This window comes from Macaca fascicularis, chromosome 4, assembly GCF_037993035.2.
Source record: "Macaca fascicularis isolate 582-1 chromosome 4, T2T-MFA8v1.1".
NCBI classification, from domain to species: Eukaryota; Metazoa; Chordata; class Mammalia; order Primates; family Cercopithecidae; genus Macaca; species Macaca fascicularis.
Window position 1 is genome coordinate 58,064,440 of NC_088378.1, and position 26,319 is coordinate 58,090,758.

The 26,319-nt window shown below is 48.2% G+C and overlaps 1 protein-coding gene across 2 annotated transcripts in view; it reads right to left on the bottom strand.

Moving 5' to 3' along the window:
• Positions 1–17,336, bottom strand: part of LOC102129566 (UL16-binding protein 2) — a 39,830-nt gene extending 22,494 nt beyond the window's left edge. Inside the window, exons 1-5 of one of the 2 annotated variants that reach the window (XM_005552107.4) lie at positions 17,192–17,336; positions 14,326–14,589; positions 13,211–13,492; positions 12,414–12,545; positions 10,623–11,151 (exon numbers count right to left, since the gene is read on the bottom strand). In XM_005552107.4, coding sequence (XP_005552164.2) covers positions 12,436–12,545; positions 13,211–13,492; positions 14,326–14,589; positions 17,192–17,276 — 741 coding nt within the window. In that variant the 5' untranslated portion in view covers positions 17,277–17,336 and the 3' untranslated portion in view covers positions 10,623–11,151; positions 12,414–12,435. Of the gene's footprint in view, positions 1–10,622; positions 11,152–12,413; positions 12,546–13,210; positions 13,493–14,325; positions 14,590–17,191 lie in introns of those variants that run through there. The other variant, XM_074037233.1, reaches the window with a different exon arrangement.
• Positions 17,337–26,319: the final 8,983 nt, after the last annotated feature.

Below are 26,319 nucleotides of genomic sequence, written 5' to 3' on the forward strand. Positions count from 1 at the left end.
GCCCCCCCGAGGCTTGGTGGCGGCTTGCACAGGCCCCGAGCGGGCCAGAGCGCGGTTCTTTCCATGGCCCCATCACCTAAGTTTTCAACACAGCATGTATCATTACCACAATGTAAACACTTACTCACAGGAAGGTGAAGAAACTTCCACAGGAATACTCAGTGCCGGCAGTGTCTCCCCGTCACCGCCTGCACCAGCGACAGCCGCCCTCCCTCCGCCTGCGTCGCTGAGTCCCCGCCCCTCTCCGTCCGGAGCCGCTGCAACTGGCCACAACTTGGAAATTTGAATGCCCACCTGGGTGTCCACAAAGATTTTCCAAGAAAGAGTAACTCGTTTTCAACCAGTCTGGGGGTGCTTCATCAGGATAGAATCTTCTAGAAAACATAGCAGCATGATGATGGACAGCAAACTGCTGTCTTCAGCTGGTTTGATTGAGCCTAGAGTGCACCGGGGCCAAAAGAATCTTGCCTTTTTTTTCTTTTTGAGACGGAGTCTGGCACTGTTGCAGGGGCTGGTGTGCAGTTGCACAATGTCAACTTGCTACAGTCTCCGCCTCCCAGGTTCAAGAGATTCTCCTGCCTCAACTTCCCGAGTAGCTAGGATAACAGGCGGCTGCCAACACACCTGGCTACTTTTTTTGTATGTTTAGTAGAGAGAGGGTTTCACTATGTTGGACAGGCTGGTCTTGAACTCCTGACCTCCTGATCCGCCCACCTCGGACTCCCAAAGTGCTGGGATTACAGGCATGAGCCACAGTGCCCAGGCGAAAATCTGTGTTTTAAACAAAGAAGGAATGAGTCTGAAAGCAGGAATGGAAATGGGAAAAGATAAGGCGGCCAGGAGGAAAGGGAAGGAGAAAAGAAGGGGTGGGGTCTGAGAGGGAGCAAGAATCCAAGCACTTCGCTACCCATGGCCTGGAGTTGCAAGGGGGCGGTGCGGGGCCACTGGAGCTGTGACAGCCTTGAGGGCTGGGGTGACTCATGCAGGGGCCCTCTGCTTCCTCCAGGCATGTCACACCCTGGGCTCCAGTCCCCAGTGGCACAGTTGCTGGCGCAGAGTTGGGTGTTTTTCTCCAGCCTCTACTGCTACCAGGCTGGTCCAAAGTGGGTCGGGTTGGCGAGTTCCAGACTGGACCCTAAGTAGGGGTCCTGGGCTAACAGGGGAGGTCTTGGATTTCAGGGGTTGGAGGTCAGGAGGAGGGGAGGCTTCTGGAAGTTTCTGAAGGTCTCCCTGGTATTTATGCGGCATTGCTAACTGGAGCCAGTTTGGCATGGGGAGAGAGATGTGAGACTGATGAAAAGTGTGCAGCCTGATTTAAAACCAAATCCTGAGCCCTTTCCAAGAACAATAAAGCATATTGTAGTGGCTAAAACAAACAAACAAACAAAGTAGCCTTTCTTGAGAGATACAGCACCTATGATTTTTAAACTTTACATTTAACATTGTCTTTTGAAAATAGTGTATATTATTTGATATTTTAAAATCCAGCCTGGGAGTTTCAGTGATTTATGTGATGAGTTTAGTAATTCACCTTTATTGTAATTATTATTGTTTAGGATTTAGCTATGCCATCTTTTTTGTTTGTTTATTTTAAGATACGGGGTCTTCCTCTGTTGTCCAGGCTGGAGTGCAGCGGCGTGGTCATAGCTAGCTGCAGCCTCTAACTCCTGGGCTCAGGTCATCTTGCTGCCTCAGCCTCCAAGTAGCCAGGACTACAAGCATGCGCCACCCACTGGGCTAATTTTCTATATTTGTTTGTAGAGATGGGGTCTGCCTATATTGCCCAGGCTGGTCTTGAACTCCTGAGCTCAAGCGATCCTCCCACCTCGGCCTCCCAAAGTGCAGGGATTACAGGCATGAGCCACTGTGCCTGGTCCACGTGTATTTATTGTTTTTTTATTGCTGGTATTTCCCCCTCCATACCTGTGCTCCATTTAGTATACCGAGGTTTTCTTTGGTTGGTTTAAAAGTTATATATTCTAGTTTTCTTCTCAGGGTGGCTGCCCTTAACCTATGACTCATACCAATATGTATCACATTTATTGGTGTTATTGGTTTTGTTTTATTCCTAATTTTAGAACTATCAGCACGTTTTCCTATCCCTTTCTTGTGCCACCTCCAGCCCCATTTTCCTGATTTTTTCCTAGCGGTAATTTCCGGTTATTCTTAGTTACACTTCCTTGTTTCTGTGATCCTAACTTCACATTTCCCTTGTTGTGAGGTAACAGTAATCTGGAACAGATTCTTTGGTCACTCGTCCTCCTCGGTTCTCTTGTCGAATCTCCTGTGTTTCTCTTGCTCTATTGAGGTACCTGCCTCTAAACTATTTCCAACTTGGATCTTTAGGAGGCAAATATCCTTCAGGTTTTGTATGTTTTGAATAATTCTCATACACTCTGGTGGGCAGGATTCGGAAGCTGCCCCTTCAAGTTTCCTGTACCTTTTTTAGAACGTTATGTTCTAGAAAACACTGATGATAGGACAACTAACTGCTGTCTTAGCCTGTTTGTTTGAGCCTGGAGCGTACCAGCAGCAGGAAAATCCAGTATTTTAAGCAAAGAAGAAATGATTATGAAAGTGGGAATGGAAATGGGAAAGGAAAGGGGGCCAGGAAGAAGGGGATGGAGAGAATAAGGGGTGAGGGGCCTTGAGAAACCAGCTACTCCTAGTCTAGGTACTGTGAGTCTAGGCACCACTAGTCTAGGTACTGTGAGTCTAGGTACCGCTAGTCTAGGTTCTGCACAGGCATAATTAAAGCTACTAATCAGTTGACCTTAAAATAGATTTTCCTGGGTTCTCTGGGTGGGCCCAGTGCCATCACATGAGCTCTAAAAAGCAGAGAATTTTCTCATGCTGGAGCCAAGAAAGATGCGTCCAATGTCAGAGAGATTCTAAGCATGGGAAGGATTCCATGCACTGTTGCTGGCTCTGAGCTGTGGGGACCATGAGCAAACTGGAGAGGGGCCTCTAGGAGTTAGGGAAGGGCTGCAGCTGACAGCCAGCAGGGAAGCTGGGACCTCAGTCCCACAGGTCCAAGGACTGGATTCTGCAAGCAACCTGAATGCACTTGGAAGCAGATGCTTCGCAGAACCTCCCAATCAGATCCCAGTGGGTGGACACCTTGATTTTGACCTTGAGGACTGGGAGCAGAGAAATCAGTCATGCCATCTCAGGCTTGTGACCTAGAGGACTGCGAAATAACAAAGATGTACTGATTTAAGCAGGTAAGTATGTGGCAATTTGTTACCACTGCAACAGAAAAGATACCTTCCTATTTAAATGAAAATTTGACTGGATATAAAAGTCTAGGCTCAAGTTCTTTTCCTTCATATTTTAGAAACAATACTCCGTTGTTATCTTGCAACCAGGGTTGCTGCTGTGTAGTCTGTTGGTCAGGTGTTTCCTTCTTCCTTCCATTGTTTCTCTGGAGTAAGTTGGGAAAGGGAGCCAGAAGCCTGAGCTTCTTTCCTGTCTTCATCCAGTGGATTTGTACCATTCCAGGCTGTTAGTCACAGCCTCAAGGAGGTAGAAAATGGGTTGACTTTAACCTAGCTTTTCACAGATGCACTTGTAGATTGGAAAAGCTTATTGTTTTTCTCTTATTCGACTAGTGCTAGTCTTCTCCTATCTTTTATAAATATTAAGCTTATTGAGATGTAATTTACAGACAATACTCCTTTCTGAACTTATGAGCTTAAAGTCTCTTATATTTAGGAGTATATTGAAACATGTAGCCTTTTGGCCATATTATAAGGCATGTTCCCAGGCTATAAACGTTAAACAGATGAATGATACTACTTCGGTCATGTTTCATCTTACCAACCTGTCAATTCTGTAGAAAATCACGTTTCTAGCATTACTTGCTTCAGGTTTTCAGAAGAGAAAAACGTTTTCACTGAACATTGGCTTTCAGACAAAATAAATGCTAGAACTATGTTAAATTCATTTACTTCCTATCATTTCTATATAGATTTCATAAAATTGGCCCACAGTCTTAAATTTATTATAATTATGATGAATATATTAGTAAAATACTCCATCCCTTTCAGTTTATTAGAAGCACTAATGAATTCTAGGCTTAAACAATAAATAGCACATTGTAAAACAGTAGTACTGTTTAAAAACTGAACTCAGTTGAATTAATCAGACATGACATTTTTATGATTTTAACAGAAGCTTAATGAACAATGTTGAAAAGATTTAAGCACTTTTTAAATAATATATCTAAATGGTGTGAATTATGGTAACACTGCCTTTGAGAAGAAATCATCAATTTTGGATTTAACATACAGGATGGCACCCTAGGAAAACGTTAAAAAGTCAGGAGAATTGTACCTTTAAGAGTGGAATTGACTAATGAAAACATACATTACCAGAGTCACCTCCTGGGATGACTAGATATTTACTTATGATGAGAGCATTTTCCTGCCTAGAAACAGCAAAACTGACTGTTTAGCTCTAACTGGCAGGCCCCACATGCCATAGCAACAACAGAGCAAGAAAACCAGGAAAATGTTTTACTCAATGATTTTTTTTTCATTTTTTAAAAGCTATTGAAACATAGTAAGCATAGTTATTTTTAAATCCCTCCCTGATAATTCTAATTTATTTATTTATTATTAATTTTTTTTTGAGACAGAATCTCACTCGATGGCCAGGGCTGAAATGCAGTGGCATGATCTTGGCTCACTGCAACCTCCACTTCCTGGGTTCCATTGATTCTCGTGCCTCAGCCTCCTGAGTAACTGGGTCTATAGGTGTGAACCACCATACCCAGTTAATTTTCGTATTTTTAGTAGAGAAGGGGTTTCACCATGTTGGTCAGGATGGTCTCGAACTCCCGACCTCAGGTGGTCCACACGCCTGCGGCTCCCAAAGTGCTGGGATTACAGGGGTGAGCCACCGTGCCCAGCCAGGTAATTCTAAAATCTAAAGCTGCAAAGTCTAACCCAGCAGTACTAGCTACATGAGGCTATTGAGAGCTTGCAATACAACTAGTTTAAATTGAGAAGTACTGTCAGTATATGGTGCACACCAAATTTCAAAGGTTTACTATAAAAATGTGAAATGTCTCATTATTCATTTTTCCATTGATGACATGTTGAAATAATAATTGTGGTTATAAATATTTAGTTAAAACATATTGAGTTAAAAATGTTGTAAAAATATATTTCACCAGTTTCTTTTTATTTTTTCAGTGTGTTCACTAGAATATTTAAAATTCCCTGTGTGGCTCATACTTGTGGCTTGCATTATATTTCTATCAGAGTACTGATCTAGAGGTTCCATGTATTTTCTGTCTCTGTTGCACATTTCAGCTGGTTCTTCTTGTTGCTATCTTACCTCCCTATGTGATTGGTTATCTTTGTCTACATTCTGGATACAATGTTTTAAAAATTGCTGTTGACAGAATATAAAGTGTAGGATGGGCTGGACATAGTGGCAACTGGGGCGAGTCATTCTGCCAGGCTTGGGAACTCTGCTACTCAGGAAACTTTTCTTATCACTGGCCCCAATCCTGTCCCAGATGGGAGGAGCAGTGAGTGCTGTGCCTAGGCTCCCTACATTCCCAGTGCTCCCAGCATCACACCAGCTCCTCCCCAGTTGCTGTGGGGTCCCGACTCTCCATGTTCACCATACTCCCAAAATTGGCTTCCCATCTTCACTGCCCACCAAGCATCATCCCAGGTCCTCCAGGGTCACTGCCTGACCAGGTGGGGGTTGGGTGAAGAGGCAGAGATCAAGACAAGACACCTGGTCCAGTTTGACTTTAGGTTCCTCTCTGAAACCTGACTGCATTCTACATCCTGTTCCTCTGGCAACCTCAGCTGGGAGGATGTGTAGGATCTTGGCCGGTGATGACCAATTCCTGCAACCATGGCTTTTCAGCTACATTGATGTTTCCTAAAACGGACAAACAGACTGGCAATAAGTTATGGAAATACTGTTTTCGTTACTAACAATAGGGATGTGTACATATATCAATGATGGTTTTTAAAACAAGTATAAGCCCGTAGGCACTCTGCTGAATGCAGATTCTATCTCAAAATAACACACTTTTAAGATCTTCCAATACCCGCACATATAGATTCCTTTCCTTTTTATCTCTGCACGACATTACACAGAATGACTGCATCACAACAAATGTAACCAGTGTCTGTGTATGAAGATCCAGATGGTCTCCAGTCAGTTACTTTTAGAAAAATGAAATGCTGCAGAAACTGCTTGCATGAATCTGAATTTAATTGTGTAGAATAGATTTGCAGACACAGAATTGCTGTGCAAAGTAATGCACCGTTAAAGCGTCTCATGTCACAGGATGGCAATGCTGGCGACACTCTTGTCTGTGATTGTGAAGACCCAGCTTGGGCAGAGGATGGTGAAACATTCATTATAAAAGGAGGGGAAACTGAAGGACAGGGTGACAGGTTTCATCAAGAGTAAAAAATATCCAAGTCTGAATTAAGAATACCTATGCATACGCGTTTGAAATAGCATAAAGACTCCCTGGAAAGATTCAAAGAATCCAATAATGTCTCATTCTGGGCTGTGGCCAACGAGAGTGGACCCAAGCAGGGGCGGGGGGAGCCTTTCACACATGACTTTTCATGGTTTCGATCCTGAAACGGGTGAAAATACGTAGGTGAAGAAGTAAGAAAGAGTGGGGCCGGGAGCCCCAGGGAGGGTCACCGGATGGGCTCGCCTGATCTGTTGTGGGCCCCGAGGGTCCTGGGACGGGGAACACGAGCAGAGGCGTGCGGGGCTGCCTCAGTGAGGAGGCACTGGTTCTAGATATCTACCAAACGGTGTTGTCACAGGGGGGATATTATAGGCGATTGCTGATTTCAACCACAGACGACTTTGGGGGAAAGTTCCGCTCCTGGGAGTTTCAGTTTCCACCCCTCCGCGTCCTCTCTGGCTTCTGCGAGCTCCGCCCAGGGCGTCTGCTTCGCGGGAGCTCCGGACCCAGGTCCCGCCCTGTGGAGACCCCGGAGTGGGTGCCCCGCTGCCGGCCGATACCCCCGGGCCTCCTGGTCCACAGTGTCCGGAAAAAAACGGCCTTTCGAAGACCTGGGATGACTCACTGGTCGCGGCAACGGACCCGCGGTTCCCGTGTCAGAAGAATCAAGGAAATGCGGGGCCTGGTGGAAGAGGAGCACGAGGCTCCTGTTTCATCCTCGCCGGGACTTTGTCACCGGCTCAGTGTGTAGACCTCACTGTCCCGCTCGAATCCGTGGGACTCCGACAGTGTGGGCCCTGCGAGGACCCCCATCCTCCTTGCCCTGGGGCTGCTATAGGAGGGCGCCGGGATGCACTAGGTCCTGAGTGTCCAGGGTCCGGAAGGGGCGTCAAGTTGTCGCCTCCTGGATCCCGCCGCTCGCAGTCCAGGGCTCCTGGTTTATAAGCTGGGCTGGGGGTCCGGAGCATGGATGCCGTGGAGCGGAGAAAACCTTGGGATGGTTGGAAATGAAGGATGGGAGGGAGAACCAGAGAAAGGGAGAAGAAGAAAGCAGGTAGGGCCAGAGAACAAAGGGAAACCTCTGCCAGGAAAATGGGAAGAGGATGACATAGGCATAGCCCCACACTCCACCAACTCTCCCTCTCCTGCTCTCTGCCTTGTAAGGAGCGCAGGCCCCACCCCCTCCAGCCTCACTGTGTTTGGGGTCACCCATTCCATCGGGGTGAGGCGTCCTCTTGTGGGTGCGGTTGGCATTTCCCTGAGGGCTGTGGGCACTGAGGGCCTTTTACTGGGCTCACTGCCATTTGCCTTCTTCTTCTGATGCCGATGGGCAAGGGGAGGTCCCCAAACGCCGGTGGGACCGCGACCCCAGCTCTTGGTGCCAGGCTCTTGGCAGTGGTTGGGGAAGTGAATTTGAAGACCTGTAGGAAAATAGAGAAAGGATGGAGTTTTATTGTAAAAGGAAAAGTAAATACTCAAGGGAGTGCAGGGGAACTCAAGAGACAGGCAGGGGCAAGGGGGCTTGGGGCTGCCACCTTTCTGGGTTTCTTCAATCAACGGGTGGAATATTCATGAAAATTTCTGGAAGAAGGACAGGGTTTCTCAGAACTCTGGTGCCTCGAATTTTTACACCAAATATGAGTATTCTCAGAACTGCTAGGGAGCTGACTAGTATGTTAGTCAGCATGTAATGAGGTCCTAGGTGAAACCTAGGTCAAATCCAGGGCCATGTTGGGTCCACTCATTCTTAATCAGCTTGGTCCACACGCTGTTTTTCAGCATCTTATCAGCCCAGAACCGCTGCAGATATTTCAACAGATTCCTTTTGCTTGTCACCTGAAACTGCTGCCTAGAATTTTCTATTCTTTTGAGACCACCGTGTAGTTTACCTGTCTCACATTGGAGAAATGTCTATTCAAATTCCTTGTATATATTTAAATTGGCTTACTTCACTTTATAATACTGAGTTGCAAGAGTTCTTTATATATTCAGAATAACAGTACCGTACCAGATATATGATTTTCAATTATTTTCTCTCATTCTGGAAGTTTTTTTTTTTCTTCACCTTCTAAATGGAGTAGTTTTTGAAGCTCAAAAGTTTTACACTTGCATGAAATGAAATTAAACTACCTTTTATTGTGCTATTTGTGCTACTGGCTACACAGAAGGAGGGGTGGGCAGGAAGCGCCCTGGAGACCCTGTCTCCCTCCACAGCAACTCAACCAGAAAACCCATTCTCCATTCATACAGGCATGTTATCACACACACACACACACACACACACACACACACACAGAGACATGCAGGGACAGTCTCTCACACACACTCACACCACACAGGCATGTGCGCGCGCGCACACACACACATGCATGCAGAAATACAGACACAACCATGCACATACACGGGCACACACAAAGACACACAGAAACACATGGGAGAAACTGCGTGTCATCTTGAGAGTTGTCATTGTCAGGCCCATCCTGCCCACGCACCTTTCACCTCAGGGGCTGTCTCCCAGTTCATGAAGGAGTTCTGAAGCCCTCAAGCAAGCAGTCACTGTGTGATCTGAAACACTCAGACAGCTCTTCACTCTGACCTATCTTCCTGGTCCCCCCGGGATGAAGTTGGTTTTCACTGTAGCAGAAGAGAATTCTCCCCGGGGCAGAACTGCTGGGCCACCAGAGAGTACCCCTCTGCTCTTTGCCCTCAAGGCATCTTGATCTGCAGGGCAGAAGGAACTGCCCCAATCCTCAAAAATGAACTCTTTATGGATTCCTCTTTCACCATGATGCCAACGTCTCTTTTGTCTTCTCTGTAGCCCTTGGCTGTGGATCCCAAGCTGTGTGCCAAGGAGCTCAGGGCACAAACTCGCTGTGCGCAAACCCGCTGGGCTTACTGAAATATTTGAAAGATGAGCAGTGCCATCTGCTGGAAAACACTAGAAAGTACCAGTCCAAGGTATTTTATAGTTTCAACATTAGACTATGCACCATTACAAGTTACAGGTGTGCGCCATTATGCCTGGCTAATTTTTGTATTTTTAGTAGAGACGGAGTTTCACCATGTTGGTCAGGCTGGTCTCAAACTCCTGAGCTCGTGATCTGCCCACCGCGGCTTCCCAAAGAGCATTTTTTCATGTTTGCTGACCACTTGCAAATCTTCTTTTGAAAAGTGTCTGTTCACATTCTGTGCTTATTTTTTAATTGGGATTTTGTTCTTGCTTGTTGAGTTGTTTAAGTTCTGTGTAGATTCTGGATATTAGAGCTTTGTCAGACACACAGATTGCAGATATTTCTCCCATCCTATAGGCTGTTTACTGTGTTGCTAATTTTTTTTTTTTTTAAACTGTGGAGAAGCTCTTTAATGAGGTCCCATTTATGAATTTTTGTTTTTTGGTTGCAAATGCTTTTGGTGTCTTCATCACGATATGTTTGTCAGGCCGTATGTCCAAAGTGGCATTTCCTAGCTTATCTTCCAGAATTTTTATAGTTTTAGGACTTACATTTAAACCTTTAATTCACGTCGAGTTATTTTACATATATGGTGAAAGGTAGAGGTTCAGTTTCATTCTTCTGCACATGGCTAGCCAGTTATCCCAGCACCATTTGTTGAATTAGGACTCTTTCCCCATTGTTTGTTTTTGTTGATTTTGTTGAAGGTTACAAGGTGTGAAGGTTTCTTTCTGAGCTCTATTCTGTTTCACTGATTTGAGTGTCTATTTTTGTACCAGTACCATTCTGTTTTGATCACCGTAGCCTTATATTATAGTTTGAAGTCAGGCAATGTGATGCCTCTGGCTTTGTTCTTTTTGCTTATGATTGTTTTGCCTATTTGGGCTCTTTTTAAATTCCAGATAACTTTTAGATTAGATTTTTCTAATTTGTGAAAAGTGACATTGGTATTGATAGAGACAGTGTTGCATCTATAAATTGCTTTTGGAAGTATGGCCATTTTAACTAAGTTGATTCTCCCATCCATGAGCATGAAATATTTTTCCATGTATTTGTGTTGTCTCTGATTTTTTTCAGCCATGTTTTGTAGATTCTCTTTTCCCATACAAAATCTGGTAGAATCACTCATTTATTACTCCATATCATGGAGGAAAAATGAAGTAACATTAATCCTCTACTGAGTAATAGAACAAAATTCCAAACTCTGTAGGTTTTTGGGAAATATAACTTTTTATTTAAATATCAGTACAGAATAATACATTAAAGGAAAGTACACTAAAGGAAAGTATCATTAATATAAAATTTTTTGTTATTAAATAATTAAACAATTCTCTTTCAAAACATGGAAGGAATCCCTGGAGGTCCGAAGTCTAACATGATTGTTTTACTGACAATATCATTTGCAAGAAAGAGATCATCATTGAAAGAAGTACTTGATTTTCCAAACAAAAGCAGAAGAAAGAAAATGTTGACATATCTTGTTTAGTCAGCCAGAACTTTAAGTGCAAAAATTCCATCAGGTAGCACCAAAAGAAAATTGCATAATATGTTAGGAATAACCACTGGTAAAATTGTTGGCAAAAGGAATCAAGGCAGTGAATGAGCTATTGAGTCCATGGTGTCATCATGATCTGCTGGAGGCCTCTGGACATACACAGTAGGTGGTGGGCAAGTCGCCAGCCAGAAGGACGAGTTTGATTGAGAACCTGCTCACAGGGGCTTTTTGGTGTCATCTTTAACCTTCAAAGGGGACACAAATGTTGGTTTAACAGGCAGAGAACCCGGATCACTTTTCCAGGGTAATCTTTCACTGGTCACTCCATGTCTCAGAGCCCCCTGCACTAAGGGACCTATTTTTCCCTTGTGCCCCAACCCTGGCAACTGCAGCTTGGACCAACCTCTTTCCTCCTTTGTCACATCACAGAGTCAGTCCAGGCCCTGCACCTGACCAGGGCATGGAGTGGAGGGGCCCACAGGTCTGAAGCTGGTAGTGATGGGTCCGCGCCCTCACTCAAGGCCCTCTCTATGATCTGATGAGAGGGCCTAAAACATGGCAAGGAGTGGGGCAGACATCCAAAGACAGGGTTCTATATTCCTGTGCCCTTGGTCTTGTGTGGACCTGCAGGCAAACGTCATTCTTTCCCCTTCTTCTTGAGCCTTTCCTCACACTGGGAGCAGCACCCATAGCTCTGAAGGTATCTGTCCCTGTTCCACCTTATCCATTCCTGGTGCAGCCCAGTGGTGCCCGTGGAACCCCAGCAGCACCTCAGACCCTCCTTCCTCTGAGTGCACTCTGCTCCTGACAGGGCCATCAGTGGGCTCAGGATCTGGGGTGTGCAGGAGGGTGATGGCAGGGGAGCTGCCTCAGGGCCCAGATGCAAACCCCATGGGTTCATGTGACTGACTTTTAAAAAATCCTTCTCTTGAGCATCCTCTACTCTTCACCTTCCACCTTAATTCCTGGAACCCAAGCCACTTTCTGTAGGAAGGTAGCCCTGCACTCCCACCTTTTCCATTAGGTGTACCAAGGCTCTCCCAGCCCCCTCCTCCTGGGATTACACCCAGGTCTCTCTCTTAGCCTCAGAGATGGAATCCCCCTTCCCTTGTCACACCTCATGTAAAGCTACCATGATGCACCTAACTCAATTAAGAGGACTGCCCATATCTGAATTCCTGCTGCCTGCAGGCCACACACCCTTCCTGAATAGGAATCTGCTCTGAATCATGCCCGAACTTGTTAAACCTCAAGCTCAACAGACTCTGAGCCTTGGTATGGGCCCCTCCATTTCACTCTGGACTCTGAAGGTGAGAATCCATCAGTACTCAGGAATGAGCTGCCCAGGTCATTGCCAACAGGTGACACAAGGTCTCATTCACCTGTCTCATGTCAGGATGAGAAGGTCCCAGCCACAGGGAGGGGTGGGACTCTGGGAATTCTCTTTTCCCGTCCTCCCTCCTCACCCACCTGCTCCTTGCTCCACTTGCAATTCTGCCCACAGTACCTGTCACTCTAAACGACTCTCCTCAGATGCCAGCTAGGATGAAGCAGGGGAGGATGATGAGGAGGCAGCAAAGGATGAGGGTGGTGGCCGTGGCCCTGAGTTGGGTTGTGCCTGAGGACATGGTGAGTGGTGCTGAAATGGAAAAACAAAAGTGGCAACCCTTGTCCAGGCCCCAAATCTGAGGAGACACCTCCTCAGTTCCTGCCACCCTAGGTCATCCCGGAAGGCAAAAGTTTTGTCCCCTCCCCGCTGGTGTGGGGCAGCCGGTGTGACAGGTCCTGGGTTAGGAAGGGAGAGGGGGTGTCCCTTGTCCTCAGGGAGCTCACACAGCTGCTGAGGGAAGCAAGGTGACAGCACAGCCCACCCTCCTGCTGTGGTGGAAAAGGAGGTGATGCTCCAGAGTTGGGGAGGGGAGGGTCTCTGGGCTGATGTTGGAGGTGGTTTTGATGGATTTCCAGCAGACGAGGGAAAGGAAAGGAAAAGTGATTATAAGAAGAGGAAACACTAAGAAGAAAGGTCTGAAAACACAGTGACACCTGCAATTTCAAGGCTGGTGAGAAATCCGCAGTGCGCGGAGCAGTAGCAAATGTAATGAGGAATAGGAGTCAGGAGGGAGAAGGGAGAGGAGGATGGGAGAGCACAGGCACGCCAGCACCCCCAAGAGGAGCGCCCCATGAGGGGGTCATTTGAACATAAACATGTACACTGGGATGACTGAAACTGAACTCAAGAACTAGTTTCTTCAGATCACCGTTTCTGATCTCATTCCAGATCCCTGTTTCTTTTACAGCTGTTACCTCCTGCACTTGGCTCCAGGGTGCTGTCCATGTCCATCAAGAAGTCCCCAAGCCATCTTGTGCAGTCTCCCATTGAGATGTAATGGAAGGACATGGTCACATCCTTGTCATTCTCCCACTTTTCTTTCATCTTTCTGGCTCCAGGATGAACCGTTGTCCACATTCTGTTCTCTGAGTCAAAGAGGAGGAAGACCTGTCCATCAAAACCGAACTGCCAAGATCCACTGCTGTGTCCTTCAGTTTTCTGCTCACAAGACATCCGGGCCTGCAGGGTGAGGGGTTCTGCCCCCATCAGAGAGAGATCAGCTCTGGTCTTGACAAATTTTATACCCACATCCTGTTCCCCTTACAATTTCCTGGCCTTACTCTCTCTGCCACATCTTGGCCTTGCCTCTAGACCTCTTGAGGGGTGAGATGACCCTCCTTTTTTTTTTTTTTTTGAGACGGAGTCTCATTCTGTCACCCAGGCTGGATGGAGTGCAGTGGCACAATCTTGGCTCACTGCAAGCTCCGCCTCCCGGGTTCACACCATTCTCCTGCCTCAGCCTCCCAAGTAGCTGGGACTACAGGCGCCCACCACCACGCCTGGCTAATTTTTTGTATTTTTAGTACAGATGGGTTTTCACTGTGTTAACCAGGATGGTCTTGATCTCCTGACCTTGTGATCCACCTGCCTTGGCCTCCCAAAATGCTGAGATTACAGGCTTGAGCCACCGCGCCCGGCCTTTTTTTTTTTTTTTTTTTTTCGAGATAAAGTCTCACTCTGTTGCCCAGGTTGGACTGCAGTGGCACCACCTCAGCTTTCTGCAGTCTCTGCCTCCTGGGTTCAAGGGATCCTCCTGCCTCAGTCTCCCAAGTAGCTGGGATTACAGGTGTGCATCACCACACCCAGCAAATTTTTGCATTTTTAGTAGAGACAGTGTTTCACCATGTTGGTCAGGCTGGTCTCGAATTCCTGACCTTGTGATCGGCCCACCTCGGCCTCCCGAAGTGCTGGGATTGTAGTCATGAGCCACCGCGCCCAGCCCCCATTTGTATTTTTACGTGAAAACTATAAATGCCTCTAACCTACCACTGTATCTGCTCCCTCCTGTCCTGGGCCATCTGAAACTTACCCCTGGGTGTGTAATTCTCCAGCTGAATGTCAAGCAGTTGCTCTGTGAGCATGTCCACCACCTCTCTCAGTACTGGGTTCTGTGCTTTCCAGGCCTTTGTGACATTTAGTTTCTTCCCCAGGGTACTGACGGATGTGACTGTCTTGTTGCCACAGTCATAGTGAAGAAAAGTCTTTTTATCCACCTGGCCTTGAACCGCACACCACTGTGGTCCAGGTCTGAACTTAGGGATGATGGTGATGTCATAGCAAAGAGAGTGAAGGTCTGTGGAGAAAGGCAGGTGAGGGGTGGGTGGGGAGAGAAAGACCCCTAGTTAGCCCTCCTTCACACTGTGACAATAAGAGGACGCCTCTGGCAGGCTGGGCTGGCCTAGGAAGGATTTCCCCCTCCAGAACTGTGGTGTCCACAAGATTAAGGCGAGTGCTTGCCCCTCGCATGAGGACAAGGAAGAGGAGGAGGAGGAGGAGGAGGAGGAGGAGGAGGAGGAGGAGGTCTCTGCCTGCTGAGAAACCACTTGTCCCCAAACATGTCCCACTGCCCCTCTGCCCACATTAGTCAAGACATGACCTTGCTAAAGGGGTGCCAGGACTGCTAGAGGAGGAAGGGCCTGGTTGGCAGAGGATCTTCAGCAGCAGCCCATGTGGACTGTGGGAGGTGGGAGAGGGTGTGGGGGCTGCCCCTGAGTGTGCTGGTGCATGGTAGGATGGACTGAGGATGGAACCAGTTGGATAAAGAAGAATTAATTATCATGGTCACAAGATTTAACATGTTGGCAAAGCCCCTGGTGATGGCATGCATGTGCTATGAGGATGCCTCCCTGAAACCCTGGACAAAGGGATGGTCCACGCAGCAAGAAATAGAAAATCTGAATATCTAAGGCAGGTAGTAGAGGGAGGGATCACGGGCTCAGAGAAGTGCCCATGCCAGAGGGGCCTAAGTGTGAAAATCCAGAACAATTTCCATCCACTGTGCTCATGGGAAACCTGGAGGACTCCTGCTTACCCAGCATATAAAGAAGGCCCCATGAGAAGGCATGGAATGAAGCTTAGGGATGCCTATTGCTGAAGACCAGGTTTGGCGGTAGGAGATGCTGTTCCAGAAATGGGCTCCCAGTAGTAATGGGATGAAAAATTCTGAAATTACAGATTCCAGCTGGAGGCTGTCAACTGTCAGGAGCAAGGAGGGTGCAATGATGGAAATGATTAGAGAAGTCACAATGCCAACTGGGAACCTCAGTCATACAAAGTTATGCCCGTGGCTCATAGAACAAAGGGGTCCAAGGTCCAAAAGAAATGGAAACCCAACCTGGATACTGCTGGATTTAAATAATTACAAGAAACAGATAAAACAAATGATGGATGACCAGGAGGCTGAAAGTAGCCAGTCCATCAAGAACAAGGTGGCTTTGCCCAATTTGCAGAATGAAGCCACTTCTCAGACCCTGAACCCATGACTAGAAGAAGACACCAGTTTCTAGTGAGGAAGAACTCTTTAACCCGGCAGCAAGTACGATGAGTCCTTGTGACCTTCTCCAAAGATATTTATGGCAACCAAGAAACTGCACAAGCAGTTGGCCACCATCCCCAGGACACAACATGGCTGCACCCCCTCAACCTCAGATCACACCATCAGGGAAGGTCCCTGATGGTCCCCATGGACCATAGATGCCACTCAGCAGCAAAGGAGGGGAGAGTAAGCCCCTAACTATGGGACCCCCACTCCCATCACATCCACACCACCCAGAAGCCACAGGTAAGGTAGGACCGCTCTCCAACTGGCCCCCGAGACATCACTTGGAGATGACACCATAGGGGATGGGGCACTATTCACTGGGACACTGTAATCCCCTCATCTGGGATCAGCGACCTAGGACAGGGTCCAAATCTGGTCCCCCCTCATTTGCAGGTTGCCGTTGCCTGCTGTTGCTCTATAAAGGGACAGGACTGGACACAGGGACGGAGAACCCAAGGCCTGCAAAGATCACAGGGCATCCTTCCTCCCTTTCTAAAAAGGCTTTGCTGACCTGTGTCTACACAGTGACTGTTCTCTATGACGCTGGCTCCCCAGTAGGAAGAACAGGCGAGTCCAGGCCCCAAGGGCAGAAGTGGGCGCCTCTACTCACCAGAGTTCCCAGGGTCTCCTGGAGGGAATGGTGCTTCCCATCCCGCCTGCACAGGTTCTGAGGGGAGGGGGTGTGTTTGCTGGGGTGTGTCCTCAGGCAAGAGGCAGAAGGTGCCGCATGGTGTAGGAAGTGGTGAGGGCCCCTTCATGGATGGGAGACCTCTAGGGTGACCAGCTGGGCTGAAGTGGGGAGTAAGAGGATGTGACCTGGGTGGTGGCAGTGGATGGTGAGGGGAGGGGTGGGGGTGTCTGCTGAGCTCCTGGGTGCAGGTGAATGTCTGCAGGAAAGTGCAGGGAAACATTCAAGGGCAGGGAGCCCTGGGGGTGCTGGAGGGTTCCTGTGGTGGAGAGCGGGTGAGAGCAGAGCAGGCCTGTGTCCCTGTGGAACGCTGCTTCACCCCTGTCCTGTCCCCAGCTCCGGTTCCCGGGGCTCTGATTTTTCCTTCCCGAAGGCGGCGGGGCTGCCAGGCTGCACCAGGGATCCCAGTTCCACCTCGCTCTCTGCAGCCCTCTGGCCCCTCCACCCTCCTGTCAGCCTCCTTTCCTCCCCGCTCCATTTCGCCTCTCCCCTGGCAAGAAGCAGCCTCGGGGAGTGGACCGGGCAGGAAGGAGCTGCCGATCGGAACTGAACGGGCGCTCAGTTCGGGGAGATCTCCCGCGTGCTTCCAGAAGCCTCCCCTCCTCTGAAACCTGCTGCCCCCCAGGTTTGGCCCCCGCCCCGCTTAAGCTCCATCCACTAACTCACCGTCTCCCCCAGTCTGGGACCAGCGCGGCAGCAGGAGCAGAAGCGGGAGGCACAGAAGGATCTTGGTAGCGGCGGCAGCCGTCATTGGGGAACCAGAGCGCTGGGGACAAGAGACTTGATGGAAGGGGAGCCTGGAAGACGAATCACCTCAAGGTTGAAAAGTAGGCTTATATATGGGGGCGCTCCATCCACGTTTCCCGCCGTTACATCCACGTTTCCCGCCGTTAGAAATACGGTTGTCTGCCCTGCAGGTGTCCCTCCCCTTTCCGGGTGTCCCTCCCCTTTGCCCCAGCCCCCTTCGGGTTGGTGTCTGAGTGTCGGCCCGGCCCCTGCCAGGACACGGTTCCTTCCACGACAGATTCATTTAATCATCACAGCATTTTTTATTGAAGGTGAAGAAACTTGCAGAGGAATATTCAGCGGGGGCGGCGTCTCCCTGTCCCCGCCTGGGCCCGCGACACTCTCCCTCCCCTGCTTGCGCCGCGGGGTCCTTGGCTCACCATGCTCTGGGGGCAGCCACAGGCCTGATGGCGTCCCTTCCACTACTTCCCCAGTTCCCAGTGGACGTGATTACAGTCCGGGCTAGGTTTTCTTATTTGTTTATTTATTTAGAGACGGAGTTTCGCTCTTGTTGCCCAGGCTGGAGTGCAGTGGCCTGATCTCGAATCACCGCAACCGCTGCCTCCCCGATTCAAGGGATTCTCTGGCCTGAGCTTCCGCAGTAGATGGGATTACAGGCGCCCTCCACCACGCCTGGCGAATTTTTGGTAGAGATGGGGTTTCACTGTGTTGGCCAGGCTGGTCTCAAACTCCTGACCTCAGGTGATCCACTGAGCCTCCCAAAGTGCTGGGATTACAGGCGTGAGCCACCGCGCCTGGCCCGGGCTAGGTTTTATTACAGGAACAGCAGGCAGGGTTTCAGAGGTTTAAAACAACACATTGTACACTAAACAATTGGTCAAGATGGTAAATTTTATCTTCTATGTTTTTACCAAAATTAAACAGCTTTAAAAATTATCTTAAATATTTATGTCTTGCTCCTGCTCTGCCCAATGCAGACTGGTCAAAAGAGTCTGCTCATTAAAATTGAGGACAACATTGAGGACCTCGTCCCTAAAATCTCAACCTGTGACACACTTGCTGATTTAGAAAGCTCCTCAGAGAGATGGGCCCTGAGCTCCCAGTTCAGCAGCTTCCCTTGCCCAGGTCCAGGGATGGCGCAGCGGGCTCAGCAGAGCAGGTTCTAGAGAAAGTTCCTGGTGGTTCCCCACTGTCAGCGCATTCTGCTGGCCTGTTCCCCCTGGGCAAAGGGCCAGCCACCTTTAAAGCTGGGCACAAATACCCCCTCCCACTTGTGTCCCCCATCTCCCCACAATACAGAACACCCTCCTGCTCCCTGAGACCTGGATCCACAGTGAGCGCATCTGGATCTCCCTGTGTGACAATTGCTCACACAATTTATGTGTGTGAGCATGTGTGTGACAGAGTCATGCTCTGTCACCAGTCTGGAGTGCAGTGGCACGATCATAATTCACTGAATCCTCAACTTCCTGGGCTCAAAGCTTCCTCCACACTCAGTATTGGAGAGTGTGGGGCGAGGTAGTCTGAGCCACTTGCTGAGCCGGCCTCTAGTTACTGTTTCCTATGCCCTGGCAGGTGCTTCAGTAGTATTCACTCCTGAATTTACCATGCCCTGTGTTAGACTGGTCCGGGGGCCAAGTGGGTCTTGGCTGTAGTGCAACTGGGGCGAGTCATTCTGCCAGGATTGGGAACTGTGTTACTCGGGAAACTTTTCTCATCACCCACCCCAATCCTGTCCCAGATGGGAGGAGCAGTGAGTGCTGTGTCCAGGCTCCCTGCCTTCCCAGTGCTCCCAGCATCACACCCAGCTCCTCCCCAGATGGTGTGGGGTCTGAGCTCTGCATGTTCACCATGCTCCCACCATTGGCTCCCCATCTTCACTGCCCTCCCAGCATCATCCCAGCCCCTCTAGGGTCACTGGCTGACCAGGTGGGAGTTGGGTGAAGAGGCAGAGGTCTGGGCAAGACCCCTGGTCCAGTCTGACTAGGTTTCTCTCTGAAACGTGACTACATTCCACATCCTGTTCCTCTGGCAACCTCAGTTAGAATCATCTGTAGGGCAGTGTAGAATCTGGGCCGGTGATGACCAATTCCTGCCACCATGGCTTTTCAAGTGTATTGATTTTTCCTAAAATGGATAAACAAACTAGCAATAAGTTATGGAAATGCTGCTTTCCTTACTAACAGTAGAGATGTATTTATGTATTAATTCTGGTTTTTAAAACAAATATAAGTCCATAGGCACTCTATTGAACGCAGACTCAATCTCAAAATAACACACGTTGAAGATCTTCCAATACCCGCACATATAGATTATTTTCCTTTTTATCTCTGCACTACATTACATAGAATGACTGCATCACATCAAATGTAACCAGTGTCTATGTATGAAGATCCAGATGGTCTCCAGTCCATTACTTTTACAGAAACGAAATGCTGCAGAAACTGTGCTTGTATGAATCTCAATTTAATTGTGTAGAACAGATTTCCAGATACAGAATTGCTGTGCAAAGTATTGCACCTTTAAAGCGTCTCATGTCACGGGATAGCAGTGCTGGTGACACTCTTGTCTGTAATTGTGAAGGCCCAGCTTGTGCAGAGGAGGGTGAAACATCCACTGTAGAAGGAGGGGAAACTGGTACAGGCTTCCTGAGGGACAATGTGACAGTGTTCATCAAGACTCAAAAATATCCAAGTCTGAATTAAGAATATGTATTTATATTCATTTGAAATGGCGTAAAGACTCCCTGGAAAGATGAGAAGAATCCAATAAACTTTCCTCCCAGGCGTGTGGCCAATGAGAGTGGAGGCAGGCAGGGGCGGGGAGCCTTTCACACATTGACTTTTCATGGTTTCGATTCTGAAACACGTGAAAATGTGGAAGTGAAGTAGTAAGGAAGAGTGGGGCCAGGAGTCCCAGCGACGGCCATAGGGTGGGTTCGCCCGATCTGTTTGGGGCCACAAGGGTCTGGGGATACGGAACCCGGGCAGCGGCGTGAGGTTCTGCTGCAGTGACGAGGCACTGGTTCTAGATATTTTCCCAACGGTGTTGTCACAGGGAGTGTATTATAGGTGATTTTGATTTCAACCACAGGTGACTTTCGGGGAAAGTTCGCACAGGGAGTTTCAGTTTCGACTCTGCTGCGTCCTCTCCGAGTTCTGCGCGCTCCTCCCAGGACGCCCGCTCCGCCCGAGCTCCGGACCCGGGTCCCGCCCGGTGGAGACTGCGGAGAGGGTGCCACGCTGCGGGTCGATGCTCCCGGGCTTCCGAACAACACGGCTTTTGGAAGACCTGGGAGGACTCGCGGTCGCGGCAAGGAACCGTGGCAGGAGGAGACGGGAAACGCGGGGCCTGGTGGGGTGAAGAGCACGAGGTTCCTCCTTCATCCTCGTGGGGACTTTGCCACCGGCTCAGTGGAGACGTCCCCGTCCCGCTCGGATCTCTGGGGATCCGACAGTGTGGCCCACGCGAGGACCCCATCCTCCTTGCCTTGGGGCTGCTGCGGGAGGGTGCCCGTGGCGCACTAGATCCTGAGTGCCCAGGGTCCAACAGGAGCTTCCCGTTGTCGCCTCCCCGACCCTGCCGCTCACGGTCCAGGGCCCCTGGTTTCTCCACTGGGCTGGGGGCCCGGAGCAAAGACGTCGTGAGGCAGAGAAAACCTTGGGATGGTTAGAAATGAAGAATGGGAGAACCAGAGAAAGGGCGAGGAAGGAAACAGGTAGGGCCAGAGAACAAACAGAAACCTCCGCCAGGAAAATGGGAGGAGGATGACACACACACAGACCCTACACTACACCAACTCTCCGTCTCCTGCTCCCTGCTCTGTAAGGAACGCAGGCCCCACCCATCCACCCTCACTGTGTTTAGGGTCCTCCATTCCAGCGGGGTGAGGAGTCCCCTTGTGGGTGCTGTTGGTATTGCCCTGAGGGCTGTGGACACTGAGCACCTCTTCCTGGGTTCACTGCCATTTGCATTCTTCTTCTGATGCCAGTGGGCAATGGGTGGTCCCCAAACTCTGATGAGACCTCGACCCCAGCAGGTGTCGGGCTCTTGACACCGCCTGGGGAAATAAATTCTAGGACCAGTAGGAAAATAGAGAAAGGGCGGAGAGTTTTTCTAAAAGGAAAAGTACACACTCACAACAAATGCAACCAGTGTCTGTGTCTGAAGATCTAGATGGTCTCCAGTCAGCTACTTTTACAGAAACGAAATGCTGCAGAAACTGTGCTTGCATGAATCTCAATTTAACTGTGTAGAATAGATATCCAGAATCTATTCTACATATTCTTAATTCATTCTTAATACATATTCTTATTTCAGACTTGGATATTTTTGACTCTTGATGAACTCTGTCACACTGTCCCTCAGGAAGCCTGTACCAGTTTCCCCTCCTTCTACAGGAGTGCAGGGGAACTCAAGAGAGAGGCAGGTGCAAGGGGGTTTGGGGCTGCCACCTTTCTGGGTTTCTTTAACCAAGGGATGGAATATTCAATATTCATGAAAATTCCTGAAAGAAGGTGGAGATTGCTTAGAACTGTGGCACCACCCAGTTTTACACCAAATATGGGTGTTCTCAGAATTGTTAGGATGCTGGTGGGTGTGTGTTTAGTATGTTAATGAGTGTATAATAGGGTCCTAGGTGAAACCGAGGTCAAACCCAGGGTCATGTTGGGTCCACTCATTCTTAGCCAGCTTGGCCCATACTCTGTCTTTTAGGGTCTTAGTAGCCCACAGCCTCTGCAGATACTTCAACAGATTCCTTTTGCTAGTCAACCTGAAACTGCTGCCTAAAATTTTCTCTTTGGTGGCCACACTGTATTACACCTGTCTCACTTTGGAGAAACATCTTTTCAAATTCTTTGCATATATTTAATTGTGTTATTTTGCTTTATAATGTTGGGTTGCAAGAGTTCTTTATATATTCAGGATACCAGTCCCTTATTAGATATATGATTTTCAAATGCTTTCTGTCATTCTGTAAGTTTTTAACCTTCCTAATGGAGTCCTTTTTGAAGCACAAAAGTTTACATTTGCATGAAATGAAATTAAACTACTTTTTATTTTGCCATTTGTGCTATTGGCGTACAGTACTTAAGAAGCATTTGTAAAATTCGGGGTCACAGAAATTTACTGCTCTGTTTTCTTCTGAGACTTTCATTGTTTCATGTCTTAGGTGGACATCTGCCATTCATCTAGAGCTAGTTTTTGTGTGTGCTGTAAGGAAGGGGTCTGCCTCATTCTTCTGCATGTGGCATCCAGTTGTCCCAGCACCATTCACTGTAGCGTAGGATGCACCTGCCCAACCTCCTGTCCCTCCCTCCTGCACTTGGGGTCAGAATTGCATCCTGCTGAATGGTTCTCCCAGGGTTTCTCCCAATGAAAACCCCTCACGTGAATCCCATGTAGGCACCTGCTTCTCAGGGGACCTGGACTAAGGAGTGGATTCACCAGAGGAAATGGTATTTCCTGAGATGAAACATTCTGGGAATCCTGACACTCAGCAGACCCTTTAATTCATCAAAAGTGAAAAATCGCATTCTTTGGTCATTTGGGTCCCACAATTCTCCATCAATTTAGTTTATTGGGGGTTAAATTTTGTTATTTCTGCTGCAGTTGTTGTTGTTTTCTTTGAGACAGGCTCTCATACTGTCGCCCAGGCTCAAGAGATCCTCCTACCTTAGCCTCCTGAGGAGCTGGTACTACAGTCACATGTTACTACACTTGGTTAATTTTTAAAATAATGCATAGAGACAGGGTCTCACCATGTTGCTTGCCATGGCTGACCTCCAACTCCTAGCCTCAAGTGATCCTCCAACATTGGCCTCCCAAAGTTCTGGGATTACAGGAATGAGCCACCACTCCTAGCCCAAAAAGTTATTGCTTTTTAGTTTTTACTTTTCACATGGTTGTATGACATTATGTAGATTAAAATTCCATATAAGTAATTTGGGGAATGCCATATAATAAAATGCTTTATTCAGCCACAGCTTCCTAGAAGTAGATGTGGCATTAAAATGTGCATTCGTCAAATCTTGAAGATGTTTCAAATCTTTAGAGTGATTCCGACCTCTCGTTTTGGTTGACACAATAATCCATAAAAACAAGTAAAGCACCCACTCCAATCTGAAAGCTGTAAGGAGGTGAAAGCATTGATAAGCCAAAGTGACAGCCTCTTTTGTAGACAAAATCCTGCCTAAATTTCTCAGGCCTCACAAAAGAGGGCCCTGAACTCCCCGCTTCTCCAGTGCTCCATGCAGTCCTTGAAGCACTCTCTGGCTGTCTCTGTAAGTGGCTGAACAGCTCCTGCTGGTCTCTGTGGGGCTGTGGAAGGTACAGGTCCCCTAGGCCCAGGGGCTGTCATGCTCACCAGGTCCCACCAAGGGTGCACCCCACCATGGGTGGTGGAGGAGACCAGGTGTAGCTGCTCCTGCCCCTACCCCTCTCCTGACCTGCGAATCTTATTAGGGGGAAGGAGTAGGGATGAGTGGAGCCATGGAGGTTGGTGCTGGAAAGAATAGAAGTGAAGACCTTTGTTCAGTCCTCCAAATTACACAGATTCCTTTCTGAGTTCTAGCAGCCCTTTGGTAGTCTTATGATTGGATTCCTCTGATGCATCTTAAACCCTATCGTATGGCAGGCACTGTGCTAGGTTCTGGGTTTACACGTGGGTGATGGATGTGTCCAGTCCTTCAGGAACTTAGAATCCAGGGACAGAAACAAACACCCACGTGGCTGCTGCTGCTGATGTGATGTCCTCGAGGTGGTTGGGGTTATGAGAGGGCAGAAGAGGGGGTGACTCTTTCTGCCTGGGGAGTTGCATGGAGGCTTGTTGGGAGGTGGCATTTCACATTATTCTTATAGGAATTGGAAGAATACAGTGTGGCCAGGTGGGAGGAGAAGACAGGGCACCTGACAGAGGGACAAGCATGAGGAGGAGGCCTGGGGGTGGAAATATCATAGAACTTTGGGGAGCTGTGAGAAGTCTGCAATAATGAACCCTCAGTTACTGGGTAGACTCTTTCCACAGGGAGGAGGGAATGTCTGGAGGGAAGATAGGGAAGGAGGGGTGGGCAGGAACCTGTCCTGGGGTCCCTGTCTCCCTTCACAGCAAAGCAACCAGGAAATCAATTCACCATTCATACATATACATATAGCATATGCTCCCACACACACACAGACACACACACATACACAAGTTCATGCACAAATACAGACAAACACACACACATGCACGTGCACACACAGACATACATAAACACACGGGAGAAACTGGGTGTCATCTCGAGAGTTGTTGTGTCTGTCCCTTCCCGCCCACTCACCTGTCACCTCGGGGGCTGTCTCCCAGCTCATGGAGGATTTCTGAAGCCATCAAGCAGGATGTCACTGTGTGATGTCACTGTGTGATGTCACTGTGTGATCTGAAAGACTCAGACACCTCCTCACTCTGACCTTCCTTCCTGGTATCCTTGGTTCTGGGATGAAGCAGAGTCCTGTGGGTTTTCGCTGTAGTAGAAGAGAAACCTCTCCCCTGGGGCAGAACTGCTGGGCCACCAGAGAGCACCCCTCTGCTCTTTGCCCTCAGGGCATCTTGATCTGCAGGGTGGGAGGAACTGCCCAAACCCTCTAAAATAAACTCTGTATTGACCCCTCATCCACCATGATGTCACAATTATGTGCCAAGGAACTCAGGGCACAAACTCACCTTGAGCAAACACTCTGGGCTTTTTGAAATATTTGAAAGATTAGCGGTGCCATCTACTGGACACCACAAGAAGCACTGGTCCAAAGTATTTTATAATTTCAACATTAGACTATGCACCATTGCTTTAGATGACATTGTAATTTTACAATCTGTGATTCCAACAGTTGCTGTGATTTAAAAAAAAAAAAAAACTCCTGCAAAAATAGGTATGAAATAGGAAATGAAGGTGGCTGTGTCCAATCCGCTTCTAAGGTTTGAGAAGTTGTTCATGCCCAGTAGGTACTCATGTCCATTAGTGAACATTTGTGCTTATTTAAGAAAGAAATGCACATACTACTTTTTCAATTTATGTGAAATATTTTCTTAAATGGCAATAAAATTGCTAGGTCATAAATATTTATTGTTTGCTTCTGACTACTTAATGAATACATTATTGGGTATTTCTTTTGTTTTAGGGTTGTCTTGAAAATGTTACAAAGGCACCTTCTGGATTTTCCCTGGACCACTCCAGTATATTTCATGGGCTCTGCCTCCTGTGGGAATGCTCACCTCCATGAAGCCAGGACACACATGTTACTTTTTGGGGAGTCCTTCCTGTTTAGGCTATTTGGAACCTGGGGACTCCCCTCCCACTCCTCCTCTCCACTACCTTGCTCCCCGCCATCTGAATCATCTGTCACCTTCCTACGTCCGATGCAATGCACCTGCTCATTATGTTCACCTGCTGCCCCCACTGGAGCAGGGATTTTGTCTGTTTTCCTGAGAGAAGTGTCCACAGCACAGCTCACTGTTGGTTCTGAGGCTGTACTTACCCTGTGAGTGAATACATGAGAGGCAGTGATGGGGAAGGGGCCTGTTTGTTGTCCATTTATTCACTACACTTTAGATGGTAACTTAGGACATGGTGAGACCAGTGTTTCCTGGGCACAATAAATCAGAATATATTGTGATGACAAGAGGTAGAAAGAAATATTAGGTGGAAGAATATGTATTTTCAAGTAGGAGTTGGGAAGAGTGAGAACCAATCAGGAAAGGGGTAAGTTTGGCTTGCTTGTAGATAACATGTGGAGAAATGCAGCCATTTGCAATGGAGACTGGGTGCTGTTAAATTAGTCTGCAATGCTGAGAACATCTCCACTACCTGCCCTTGTCCTCCTCTCTCCTGAGGCTGAATGCAGCTCTTGTGCCTTCAGTGCCAAGGAAGCCACAGTTTCAGGCCAGAGAAGGGCTGGGGTGGACCCCGGAAAAGGAGAGGGTGGGTGCTGAAGGGAATGGCTGGGAGCAATGACTTCCAGAGGATAAACAAAAAATGTCACTTCAAAATGGAACAAAAAAGAAGGATATA